General features: G+C 30.8%; 1 protein-coding gene across 2 annotated transcripts; it reads left to right on the top strand.

The window, feature by feature from the left end:
* The first annotated feature begins 2,470 nt into the window (after positions 1–2,470).
* Positions 2,471–3,933, top strand: LOC108551366 (abaecin). Of its 2 annotated transcripts, XM_017905503.1 has the most exons (3): positions 2,471–2,531; positions 2,970–3,146; positions 3,782–3,928. In XM_017905503.1, exons 2-3 carry the CDS (start codon positions 2,991–2,993, stop codon positions 3,788–3,790), a joined length of 165 nt encoding a protein of 54 aa, XP_017760992.1. In that variant the 5' UTR covers positions 2,471–2,531; positions 2,970–2,990; the 3' UTR covers positions 3,791–3,928. The 2 variants fall into 2 exon arrangements, with proteins under 2 accessions (XP_017760992.1, XP_017760993.1); XM_017905504.1 differs by lacking the exon at positions 2,471–2,531 and having other exon boundaries at positions 2,974–3,146; positions 3,782–3,933.
* The last annotated feature ends 11,028 nt before the right edge of the window (positions 3,934–14,961 follow it).

The raw sequence follows: 14,961 nt of genomic DNA, 5'->3' as shown, positions 1-14,961 counted from the left end.
TAATGATACTCCACGTTGCTCCTCGTTTCGAGTGCATCGAGCCTCCCACAATTCTGCTATGACTCCCATCTTCTACCCTCTTCCCATCCTCTCTTCGCCTGCAACTGTCTTCAAAATTGCAGCAACCAACTTTGTCTTTGAAAAAGGACCACCAGAAACTTTCGTCAACCACCCGCATTCGGGTCTCATTTTAAATTGAACAGTGACTAATCCCTTCTTTTCAATCGTACGATTGTATTTTTAAATATTCAACGGCAATATACTGGCCAGATGCAAATCTATACATGGTTCATACCACTTGTATGTCGATATGTGCAATCGAAGTATTTATATTAGGCGAACAGTGTAAAATCTGGATAGATATTAACTTGAGGATCTTTTCTTCGATGAAAAAATGATTCAGTATAAAAGTTCCAAAGGAGATACAAAAACTTGTTGCGGATATTTTATTTTCGCGATTTCCGAAGACACCAACGCTTTTGACAAGATTAATATTTATAAATATATTAATATTTGTAGGATTAATGCTACATTAATCCAATGCTGACAGAGATCTGCGCGTCTAATAAACAACGACTCCTTTTTAATAACAAAACAGATTTATTTAACTAAAATATTACACTAGGTTTCTCTCAACTCTAACTCTCAAACACACGATTCTCTATTCACTACGTCTCGACTACACGCATTTTGCCTCGTCCACGTCCTTGCACCCTTATTTATCGATATCGTTACCGTCATAGATATCCCGTCAAAATGATTCTTTCGCGCTATCGTTTGTTCTTTTGTCCGCATTCTAGATATCGCCCTAAACGCCCGAGTCGAACCCGATACCACTGTTTATTATTCCTCGATTTTCGAGAAGCGGCCCGAACGTTCCCATGCATTCAGTTAGAAGTAACACTGCATACCTATTCACCCTGCTATCACTCTTAATACTAGTTCCTTTGTCAGCGTCCTTCACTTCTCGCAATACCACACTACTTACGGGCCAAACGCACGCATCCCACGTTGTCCAACGATGTCTTCAAAAAATCTGAAAAGATGTAAAGAAAATATATAAACCTGAAATGAACGGGTGAATAAGAGGAAATGAAATAAAAGAGAAACGAAACGTACTTCAGACACTCGGATACATTCCTAGACTTTCGTTCATTGCTTGCACTCGACCCGGTCATAAATATCCATACAATTCTTGCACGTGGTCATCCGTCCGTCCACATGCACTTCAGATGTTACCCTAAACGCCTAAGTCAGACCCGATACCGCTCTTAATACTGTTTCCATTGCTAGAGTCCTTCTCAGCTCTCAGTACCACATATTTAGTATATTAATATAGATATTAATATTTATAAATATACAATAGTTGTATATTTATACGTATATTACGAAATATTATGTGTTGGATCATATTGGGAGGGATCGATTAGAATAATATTGCGGCACTTAATAGAACAAAAATAACTTTATTAATAAAATAACGGATTAGTTTAATGCAATAATAACTATGCAACGCTCTAACAACTTTCTTACAACCGACTCTAAAACCTACATATATGAATAACGTAATAGAATAATGTATGTTATATTATACTTTTATAAGTGTATACAATTTGTACAATACATTCTACATTAAAAGAAATGAGACATATAGTTGTAACAATTTTATAGCAAATTTCAACAGATTAAAACAGAATTCAATAATTAATCTACCCCACACGAGCAAACTGTAGGAATATAATTTTCGTATACACATATTTAAATAATTTCTTTATTTTTTAATTATTTGGAAATTAATATACTAAACAATATTCATTAAATAACTAATAATTATTTATGTAATTTACTTCAAAATGTACTCAAAATGTAAATTACTTCAAAATTATTCTACTCTTATTAAACTATAAATAAAAACACAAAAAACTACAAAAGAACTTACAATAAAAATTAAACATTCACGAAGTTGCAAATAAAACGCATTAATCCCTTTCAACGTGTAGAGATCATGTACTAGACAATAAATAAATAAAAATAGAGATAAACGAATTTTCTTCTGTCTTAATGACAGAAAAATGACCTTCTCTGCTTAGGACAATAGAATGGATTGCGTCGTTTACTTCATAATATCGCATCGTCTCTAAATGTTGACCTCCTCTCTTCCACTTGCGGAGACACATATAGATACCAAGTCATTCAACGCACGGTGAAGAACAGTTGAGGAAAGTCCGTTCTCCAGGAATTCCCGCATATGTGTAAACGTATAATATCTTATACATATTACTATTTGTCGTTAAGACGATAAGACAGGTCATTGTGTCGACTTGTTGTGAACTGTTCGAGATAGAAAGACGACCGGACTCCCCCTGAAACAAAGTGCGGATTACACATACGCACGCTCTTCGTAATCTGCTCGTGAGAGAGCAAGTAAATATGTACCAGTGCGAATTCTTGCACAACGTGAGTAGTATATAAACGCCTGAACGTTGTTCATTCAGCATCGAAAGAAAATATCTCAAAGCAGTCGCAAAGAGGTAAATTCATATACACTCGTTCGAGAAACAGTGTACTCTTAACCCTAACTACAACTTTTTAATTGTGCTATAAATTTGTATTATATTTACATTATACTAATTATACTATATATTTATATTTAAAAATTTACATTATCATAGTACTAAAATTTATCTTGGACAATTAATTTTTTCTCGTTGAAATTTGTAATTATATATTATAAAATATGTTATTAATCGTTTTATGTACAATATATTTCCTATTTACGTTTTATCTTTTTTTTCTATGTTTTACGAATTTATTTCAAAAAGTATTTAGTTAGATTTTACAATAAATAAATTAGTTTATTCATGAGATATATGAAATTTAATTTGAGGTGCATATTTAAATTTATATGATAGTTAAAAATATAACGTGTGTATATTTCATTTATTAATTGTTGAAATAATTATTTTCAGGTCGCTAAAAAAATATACAAGATGAAGGTTATAATGTTTATCTTCGCAATACTTGCCATGGCATGCGCATCACTTGCATTTGTACCAACTATGCCAACTCCAGGACCTCGTGGACGTCCATTCCCAACGTTCCCTGGTCAAGGGCCATTTAACCCAAGACAACATTGGCCAGTAGTGGTAAGTAGATTTTAAGCTGTGCATAATAAATACTTGCAAATAATTGTTAAGTCGTATATAAGACAGTTTATATACTATACTTTTTCTTTGACTATACTTCAGTATCGTATACGGTCTGTTCAGATATATAAATTTGTATATATATTGCTTTTCCCTTTTTATGTATTTGATGAAAATTAAAATTTTTGTTGTTGATATGTTTAAAGAATCCTTATTTTAATTCGTTGCAATTGACTATGGTCCTGGTATATCTTCCTTCATATGAAATATAATATGTAAATCAGTTGATTATTAGTCAATTATTTGCTATTACAAAATGAAATAATGCCAAACCAATGATATTTTAAATTATATTTTGACTAAGTAAAAACTTACTTTCTTCAAAAACAATTATGAGAAGTATAATAATAAAATATTATTAAAATAACATTTTTTAATATCATTCGCAAACAATTAATAGGAGATTCTTCAATTAAAGCCTTATGATATTTTTAGTTAATTATTTTTATTAAAATAATATCGGAAATATGTCCTCTATTTAATTGAATACTAATTTTTCTAAAATTAAATATTTCTACAATATGTTCAATTTATCGAATATTATATATACATGTATATTATTAATTCTGTTGCAGCGTTACTAATCACCGGATCAACAGGCATTTATTCAGGCATTGATTAATTATGGCGAATCATCTGTAATTACACAAAGAACATGTGGATCATGCAACAAATCTGTAACGAACCAACAAGTAAATGACAAAGTATTATAACTATAGGCTAAAATAAATTACAGATTAATTAAAATGGTGTTTACTTTATTTAATAAACATAAGTTCCCCGCTATCATAATGCGATAATGATTAAATGATGGAACATAAACATTAATAGAGAAAATAAATATTTACATCCGTCAAATACGCGATTATGATATTTTTACGCATGATTATACTGCTCAGATATCGCCTTATAATTCTTTATAGAATTCGTATAAATAACTGGTCACGTAAAGCAATCAATGGTTATAACCCAAGCAAGAGAATTTAATTTTAAAAAGCACTTTCATATTGGAACGTGATGTTTCAATTAAATGTTCAATCAAATGCTAAATTAGCTATTGATATTTTCAGACGACATAAGCCGAGTTAATGGAGAAAGACTTTTCCTTTTATCACCTCATATTTTTACAGTAAGAAACAGATAGGTAGACCATTTTATGTTTAAATTCAGTAACGTAAAATGTAAATATATATACGTATGTATTGTTATATGTAACACATGTAAATTCCTTTCCTATTTTTCTTTTAAAACATACGATTTCAATTTAAGTCATAATACTTTATAATAATACAGTTATAATACTTTTGTTTCACGTCTGATAATAAATTAAGATAGACAGAGAGAGGCAAAAATTATTAAAAAATTCATTGAATAAACGTTAAATATTTAAAACCAACGTTTCCAATTGTTTACTTGTTATTCTGATAAACATATCCAATTTTGAAAATTATTGAAATTTCTTTTGGTCGAAAAAATAAAAATTTGAAAAGTCTAATTCGAAAGAAACTTTACAAAAATTTTCCTTTAATTCGATACGTTTCTTGACAATCATTGTCGTGTGTTCAGTCCTTTATTCCAGTGTTTTTTAATAGTACCTATAAGCTGTATTAGAAAAGACTATAGTATTAAGGAATAATCTTCACAGAACTGTAATTATTTGTTTATGAGTATATTTTCATTCATAAAACTCTGTATAAGCAAATTGTCGATAATAATAATTATCAAATATCTATGATTCTGTACAAATGCATTTAATTAACCAAACGATACAGTCGAAACAAATTTTCAAGAAACTTTCTCTTCCACAATACTTTAATCCTCACTGTGGAAATAAGAATGTAAAAAATGTATCTTTCAAAGTAACTCGACAGTGGTGGTTAATTTGCATCTCTTTGCATGTCTGCAAACGACGAATATGCCAAAGTGAAGCGATTTAGGATCACGGAACGAGTATATATCTAGAAAACTTTAAACGCGAGAAAAGCCATTTCTGAAATCTCTGAAATGCATAACATTTACAAGGCTAGTGCAAAATATAATATTTACATGGCTTGTGCAAGATTTAGAGACAAAACAAATAACTATTGACAACCTAAATACTGTTAATTTCCTCTTATCAATTAAATCCTCTTATCACGTACAAAGCGCATGTACATTTGGCGAAGTTTGAACATGAGAAATAAAAATTGAAGATTTCTGAAAGATGTAACAATTATGTATGTTTAAACCAAAGTGTGTTATGATCATGATAAAATACAAAATGGCATACCAATCTTCGTATTACTTTGATCAGAAACCTAATCTAACTTCCTGTTGCATTCCAGATCTGATTAACCTACAAAGCTGTAGCAAGATTTAGAGACAAAACAAATAACAATTGTATATGGGGTGGGGAAGAGTGGACTTGGTTAATCCTTTACACTATTTTTACAAATCTGACTGATGATGATAATTTTAGGACAAACATGAATATCACGAGTCAGACTCGTAATTGACATTTCGGGCCAAACATGAATATCTCGAGTCTGACTTGTGGTCTTAATTTCGGCCAAGTATGAATATCTCGAATGGGATTGTGTGTCTCCAAATAGGCCACGTGCTACCTGGGAGATAGTATTGCTTCTCGTGGTACAGATAACATCTCCAAGTTAAATAAACATGGGCACGCCGCCAGACCAAGAAAGCTTCAGTCGTTCTTCAGTTTGTACCATTCTTTATACGAGGGGCACACGTTTCGAACAGCCGAACGTTTCTACAGAAAGTGATATTCTTGACTATTTTTAATTTTACCAAACCCTCCAGCATGTATAAAAAAAGAAGCAAAATTACTTAAAAGTAGTATTATAAGTCTATCACTCGATGACCGATTGTACTCGTCATTTTTCGCTGCATATAGACGTGAGGGGTCGAACCGTTCTTCAGTCATTGGATTAAAAGTGTATCTGTATAAATTATATTATATCCCTCATTTTCCTTATTCATAATTAAAATTACCGTCTCATTGAATACGTGAAGCACTGTGTTCGTTTTCTAACCTTTGAATCTACAACATAGCAGGAATAGTCGATAAGTAGGCAGTAATCATTGTTTTGTGGTAAAAATCGGATTACCAAATCAAAAGGGACTTTAGATTCTGAATATATCTTATATTTTTTGACGATATAAAATAAACGGAGACTCGAAGTTTTCTATGATGCGTGTTGTAGACGGTGGACTATCAAATAGTGTGTCCCGTCGAACCCTTCAGCTAGGTTTTTATAGGCTCTATGACAACCCATTGCGTCACTCAACCTTGCTTCGAGAATTGATAAGCTAGACAGTTCCTTGAAGCAAAGATAGATTTCGATGCAGGGTGACGCCATCCAAATAAAGATTCCTCTTACAACTATAATAATGTCAAGATCCAAAATACCGGACCAAATCTTCGTACTACGCTGACTAAAAATCTAATGCTACTAATTTCCTTTTGCATGGTAGACCTCTCTGGGTTACACGAGCATTTAAGAACTAAGAGATAAAACAGGTAATCATCCAGGGACTAACAATAAGTACCATAGTTGCGTATATGGTCCAATTTTGCTGCGGTATGTAGAGTTTTTATGTAGAGAAGTTTAAATATTGTAATAAAAATAACCGAAGTTTTTATGCTAAAACATCATGTTATAATAATGAAAGATCCAAAGTATGATAGCAAATTTTCATATTACGTTAATCAGGATCTACTGATGCAGCTTACTTCCTGTTGCACTGTTGACCTTACTGGTCTACAAGGCCATTAGAGGATTTAGAGATAAGGCAAGTGACTATCGACCAAGTACGGTTAGTTGCCGATATGGTCCAATTTTACACCTACCACTACACACAGACGGAGGCAAGGATACACTGACTGCCTTTCTTATTGCTAATATGTTCACTCTGAGCACTGTGCGTTGCTCAGGGGACTTGGAGGAAAACAGAGAGAATCTCTCTAATGTCATTATTCAGTGCATAGTTTATTTTGAAAAATTCAAAGTGCTGGTACTTGTTATTCAAGATGAGCATAGGCTTATTATTTATCGTCTTGTGAGGGGATTTCCTTAATTCTCAAAGCATGTTTTATGATGTACTTAGTACTCGAACCGTGCTGTGCGGGGATTTCTGCAACACTTCCGAAAAATTCATTGCTTCCTCATTTGCTCAATTGCTGAACTTATGAACTGCTGTACGGGGATTTCCTCGATTCTTGGATCATGTTTGAGCGAATGCGTATTATATAATTACCATGTTGTACGAAGAATATCTTTATATTTTTTTATTAATACAGCAGAGCCCTCGTTATTCAAATACCTCAATATGCGAGTGCTTTGTTATCTGAAAAACATTTAGATACAAATGTCAATCATAAGAATTTGGTATGAAATTGACAGTTCTCTTGTCACAAAAGCGGCTAAACAAACATTTGTATTCCTATGTGTTAAAGTAAAGACAAATTAGTTGAAGAAATCAAAAGTTGTAAAAGTTCATGAAAATCAGGAAAAATAATATTTGTTCTACAGATTAAAATACGAAATAATTGAAGAAATTAAAAATGGTAAAAATTCACTAAAATTAGGAAAGACTGTTTTGTCAGAAAATTTATAATTATAAATATTAGAGAGTCAAATGTCTTAGGCTGGCAATAGCAAAAAAATCTCAGTGGATTGAAGAAGTAAAAGTACAGACGATATTGTATTCCAATGGTTTCGACAACAAGGGGACAAAGACGTAGCAATTTCTAAGTCTATGGTACACGAGAAAGCTTTAGACTTGAATAAAAGATGGAAGGGAAACCCAAATTTTAAAGCCAGCGATGGTTGTCTAACAAAACTCTTATAAAAAAATTCACTTCTATTTAAATAAATGAAATTTAATATCAGAAAATTTGTTGTTCTATTATTCAACAATTTCTTTATTTGAATATTTTTATCTTAAATCAAGGTCGTCAATTTTCAAATAAAATAAAACTTCGATTATCCGAACCAATCTTGATATTCGAATAATTATATTTTTCTAATGATTAAATAACACTATTTTCATATAAAAAAAGAGAAAATGATCCTCTATATTTAAAGTTTCTATGAAATATAAATATTAAATGAAAATAGCAATTTTTCCCAGAATCTTGATAATTTTCTCCAGTTCATCCCTGATTCGGATAAATGAGGTTCCAATATAATTGTTTTCCTCGTAAACAAACGAAGCTTCAAATATAACATATTTAAACCAAATACTTTTCTTACCTATTTTTACCTAAACCAAATTTTTTTCTTAACTATTATTCACTGAGAGACATAGTATCACGAACGACCCTGGTTTACGCAATTAAGGTATCGAAAAAACCTTTACACGGTAAGAGTTAATTTACATATGGATTTGTATACTGTGTCTGAAGACATTTCAATAATCTTATATCAGTATGAAAATTGTGTAAGCCATTCACAGTCCAAAATAATTAACTCAGCATTTAAAATTTTTTAAATTTTTTACCGCAAAGCATTCGATTGATACTCAAATTTTTATATTTAAAATAAATTTACATTTTTTTGTTTTGTAGAGTTAATCGATTTGACAAACGAAAGGCTCAATGTGTCGCACTTACGATTCCACTCAGCTTTTAACAAGTAGTCTTCGTTTGTTTTCTCCACGATTGGAATATAGAGACCAATAATCCCAAGTAGGTAGCTCGTTTCGATGTAACGATTACGGTATTTAGAAGGCAACAACGTTTACACATCAAATCTAATGAGACCATGTGCAGCATTTGGCGCAGACTGTATAAAATAACGTCAACCAGAACCGCACGATTTGCACTCATTGCTGCTATACAATAAAACATTAGTTCTTATTATTCAACACGGTAATGGAGAAAATGAGATATTTTCCAATTTTATGGAAATTATTATATTATTTATATTTAAATTCCACGTTACGGTATATTTATATATCTTGGTTTGTATACATATGTATGTTTTGTACAAGATTTATTTATGATTTGTAATTTCATTATTTTCGTCATATTCCACTCATATTTTTTTTTGAATTTTTAAACATTTTTGAAAATAAACAATTTATTGTTTGAAAAGTAATAAGTTTGAATTTGGAATTGTTGCTAGAAGAGCAACAATTATTATTTATATCAATTATTTATAATTATGTATATTCTGTATGAGGTTTATTTATGATCTATAATTTCATTACTTTCGTCATATTCCATTCATATTATTTTTTCATAATTTTTAAGTAATTTTAAAAACAATCTATTTTTTGAGAAGTAATAAGTTTGAGTTGAAATTGTTGATAGAGGAGATTAATTATTTATATCAATTTCATCGTTGTTTCTTTATGTATTATTCGTTATTATTTATCTTTATGTTTTAAAAAAATGTACATGCAGATCGTAAACAATTATTTCGCAGAAGCAAAATTGTCAAAAATTATTAAGTTTGTTATTTTACATTAACTTGTAAATAGTACTAATTCGTAATCTTTAACTTCAAATTAAAAATACAAATATATTACCTCTTTATAAAAATAATGTTTTCTTTTCTTTAATTACGTATTTATTAAATGTGTTCTATTGATATTCGCATAATGTTAGTATGAAGAATGAAACACAAGTGGAGTACATAATATACAGTAGTTATGAATCATATCTCCAATATTTCTCAATCGAATGTAAACAAAAGATAATAATACTTAAACACTTTGTTTATCATCATTCATAAATGAAGAAGAATAAAGTAGAACAACATACACCATTAAAATTTTTAAATAAAAATAAATACATAAAGTATAATGTAATTATTATTACAAATACTCTAATTAAATATTACTGAAAATGATAATTATTATTACTTCCGACAACAACAAAAATATTTCATATTCCATATTTATTTCTTATAATATAAAAATATCCAAAGAATTTTTTCAAAGACAACAAAAATACTTTTGAAGATAAATTTTCAAAAATTTGTATAGATCCAGAACCTCTTTACACGGTTTTAGTAACGTCAACTTCTAACATATTTCATTTATATTTGCATAATTTTCTCAAGTCACGTTACGTATTTCTATCTTCAAACTCTGAAAACCAGCAAACGTTAAAAAATATTGTTATCAAATACAGTTCTGTATTTTAAATTACTTTAGTTCAACACAAATTTGATACTTTATTTTAAATAAATTATTTTACACCTTTTTAACGATTTCTTTTTCCACACCAAACGCATCCACCTAAATTTAGACACACGACAAAAGATGATTGCAGAAGAAACAACTTTTTCCTCATGTTTCAGGCACTAAAATAAAGCGAAGGTTATATACATATCTATATACATATATAGAAAAACGATGTTCGCAATAGTATTTCTGATAACGTGTTTCAATATTATTATAGTCAGTGAGATGTCTTCTTATCTCCATAATTATCAAAGTCCCAAGTGTAACAAAATCTATTAACAAATTAAAAATTATTATTCGATAAATAGAAATTTTTATTTAGTATACGTAAATTATTATTTAATAAAAAGAACTTATTACTTCACAAATAGGAATGTAGTATCGTAGGCTTAAGGGCCCCAAGCAGAAGAAGTCCATGAAAGAAGAAAGCAGTGAAAGCGAGTGAAAAAGGTGTAAACCAAACTCATCGAAACATTCGATGACGAACGGTCCACCAATGGGTTTGCAATATTTTTGAAGAGGTAAGGGGAATTTTAAGGAAAATTTGAGACAGCGATTAACGGTTCTCTCGAGAAGCCAGTATTGTGTCGAGCGAGAGGTCAGAGGAAGTCGTGAAGTGAGTTGTTCGGAGTTATTTTTCCTTTTCATATATACATCACTATTCACCAGCAATTTTCTTCCTACAATCTGATTTTACTGGTAAATATAGTTATTACAGAAATTATTATGAATAACAGAAATAGATACATACTTATTATCGTACAGTATATTCCAACCTTTCAAGAACCTCGTAATTTCCCCAGACCTTTTTTATCTAGTCGAAACACATCCACACATTCGCGAAGGAACTGCATTCTCGTTCGAGACATGTTTCACGGCTGTCTAGTAAAATAAATAGCACCTAACACATAGCCAGCCGGGGCACCTTTATCGGAAGACGATACATGATTACAAGAAAATAAGTTAATCCACAAGGAAGACCCAAATAGCACATAACCGTCTGTGCCAAGAGTCGCACACGATGCTGGAATGTAAATGGGAAATTCGGTGAGATCTTTCTTCGTAATAAACACGGTTACGCTGGAAGTTGCTGGTTGGCGTGGTACTTTGCCTTGTGCATTTTACGGTATTCTCGCGTTAATGTGATAAGAGGGAGCAGTCTCAGCCGAGCATACCTATAATTTAAATTGTCCGCCTTCTCGTTGCTTGCTAATGTGAGGTGATACTTAAAGCGGAACAATTGCACCACGCGAATAACTTTCGTTTCAACTTACAAGGAGAGTGCAAGTCCTTCGGGTCATCGATTTAGTTGAAACTTTGCAGGTTTGTAGATTTCGTCATACAGTTCAAGAATATATGTCATTATAGTCGTAACTACTCAATAGTTTTTAAGATATTTATGATTAAAGTTTTATTATATTTTTAACTATAGATTTATTTCCAATAGTTTTAAATTGGTGTTGTGGTCTAATGACGACGTTCGAAAATTTGTATGCTCGAAGTCCGGGGTTCGATGAGTTTCCATAGTTGGTAGCTTTTTCAATATATTTCTTATTTTGTATTCATTTTTCGCTTATGAAAACAATGTATATAAACAATTATAAATAAAATTTCTTAATAACAAAATTTATTTTTCACGCTTTCTTATGTTAGTATATATTAATTACAAAATAATAAGAATATTAAGCAAGGAAAACCCTTTTCTATAGCAATCTTATTTACTACAGGAAATACAAAACCTATCGCTTCTGTAAGTATTAATTATTAAATTAAACATTGTATAAGAATGTTGCCTATAATTACAACTTTGCTATGCAGCTATAAATAGAAATTATAAATTTTATAATTTCATTGCAAAGCTGGAACTATAGACAACATTCTTATATAGTTTCGGAAAGAATTTAGTGCTAAATTTTTAGTTATTAATTATTGTTTAATGGCGTCCATGATTTCGTAACGACGACCAGCACGATCTTCTGTGAAAACATTTAATACTAAACGAAACTAGAATCAAAAGTAATATGTGAAGATACCCCAGGATATCGTTTATACAATGCGTGCATGAAGTTCATAAATTGATTACGTGGAAAATAGTAATTAATGAAAAACCAATGGCGACTTCGACAACAATACAAACACTCCGTAAAATAATAATTAATAATTAATTAATTAGGGACAACTTTATATCAAAAGTTATATGTGAAAGTTCTTGAAGGATCTGCCTTTACGATGAAATTATAAAAGTTCATAAATTAATCGCAGAAATTGAGCAATTCGTTAATTTTCTAGTACCGAGTGAAAATTCAAACAACAACAGTTCAAGGTTACAGTCCAATCTCATAGATGGCGCTAATCGAAGGCGCACAATTAGAATCGGTTACTAACTTTGGTTATGTGCTCCTCATATATGCTTTTATTGGACGATAATTGTGTGATGGATATTTTCGACTGTAAACGGTGAATTAATCTATAACTGGAGAGAATGATATGAGATTTTGGCAGCGATGAAAACAAAAGGAGACCTCGGATGAGTAATGTAAGGTGGAATTTGTGTGGGTTGTGCATGTCTTAAGTAAAAAAATAAATCAACAGGTTATGGACCCAGAGTACTGGCCACGTGTTTGAGTGTGGAAAACAAAATTTGAGAAAGAAATTGCAAATATAAATAAATGAAAGGATGGAGATGGATACCGTACTTGAAAATTTAGAGTGGACTTTATGCTGTGATCTCGAGGTTTGTATGGACATATAATGAGAGAATCAGGAAATGTAGAAAAGTACAAACAGGATTGTTTAACAAACAATGTGTTATTACAAAATCTGATAATTTCAGCCATAGGGGAGGTATTATTAATTTATGTACCAACCTGTACGTCAAGTCATGAGATATGAATAAAATTAAATAATATCTATGAGAAGGATACAGAATGGTAAAGATATTCTGCTAAAGAGGAATTTTTCATGCATAAATCTAAATTTGTACATGATATAATAACTCACATTACATGGCTGACAGGTAAGTTTTCAAATTACATGCATTACAAAGTAAGATACAAAAACCAATGCTTATAACTAACATTTTAACCATATTGCCACACAGGTATTGTCTATTTGCAAATATGTGGAAATTAATGCAGAAAGAAGAGAAAAGAATAGATAATTTCACATTTCAACAGATTGCCAAGCAAGCAAGGAGAAAAGCAGATCAAAATGAATCTGTAGTTTTCAAAGCTTAGGAGAAGAGCTGTTTGAAGCATAACTCCACTAGACATCTTGTACTTGCATGTTGGAGAAACAATAAAGGTAATAAAGAAATTAAATGCTTCAATTTTGAAAGATAGGGATAAAAATCAGAAAAATTTCTAGGATTAGGAAGAAAAGACGAGACTTCAGAAGTATACTCTCTGTGTGCGATACGTAAGAAGTCTAATTATTTGGAAAAAATCATTTAGATTGTTATTTTAAGAGCATGATGGAAAGAAAAAGACATCAAGATAATAAAAGGAAGTTTGCTTCTTGGCAAAGAGCATAAAATAAAATATGTAATATTTTAAAAAATAGGAAGAAATAAGAATGGAAATTGGATCAGCGTAGAGAAACATTTCCATGGAAACTAAAGTGAAATTTAGAGTCACATCAGATAGTTGTATACCTGAATTTGGTTTGTATATTCTACACTTGCGGCAGAATTTATTGTCAATAAATTTGATAGCTCGAGATGGTAGTGAGGTAATGTTCAAAGAAAATAAAGTAATAATTTATAAGAATGAAGAAAAAATATTTGTTGGTAAGGGCTGTAATAATGGAGTTTATACTTGTAGAGAGAAACGAGGAGCTGGTAGACTAGCAGTTATCCAAGAAAGCATTGACAATGAAATTAACAAAGAGTACTAAAGGTAGGAAGTGGAGAATACAGGATACTTTCTCTATACAAAACAATTGAGGACACCATTTGGAGAGATGAGAACATGGGCAAAAAAGCAGCTTGAAATTATACATTCTGATATATGTGGGTCTAGACTTGGATTATACGACACTGTAAACACCTCAACTGAATGGAAAGGATTAATCGAACATTATTGGATAACATACGAGCACTCTTGTACGACTGGAATGGAGAAGAAATTATGGATAAAAGCTGTGTATTTCGCAACTTATCTACAGAATAAAAGTTCTGCAACAGGAGTGAATACAACTGCACATAGAAAGTGAGTAGGAGAAAGATCTCACATATAAATTACACGTTTTTGGAGAAACTAATATTCTTCGATATCTGAGAGTAATAGAGCAATTTTGTTTGCAGATTTGTTTCAAGGAAAATAAACTCTGCAAGAATTACACAATGAATATTACTGATTAAGATTTGTATTAACAATGTAATTAAATAAATGATACAACTTAATCTTTGTACCAAGAGTTTGATTTATTTTAATATTAGAATTATCAAAGTGGTCTCATGCATAAAATATTGTAAATTTATAGTTGTTCTATCGAAAGTTACTATTAATTTCATTGCGATAGGAAGAAAATTATACATACTTATTTTTTTTATGCATTT

This window comes from Eufriesea mexicana, unplaced genomic scaffold, assembly GCF_001483705.2.
Source record: "Eufriesea mexicana isolate 0111107269 unplaced genomic scaffold, ASM148370v2 scaffold3930, whole genome shotgun sequence".
Classification (NCBI taxonomy): Eukaryota; Metazoa; Arthropoda; class Insecta; order Hymenoptera; family Apidae; genus Eufriesea; species Eufriesea mexicana.
The sequence above is the reverse complement of the archived record's forward strand: the minus strand, read 5'-3'. Positions and strand labels throughout refer to the sequence as shown.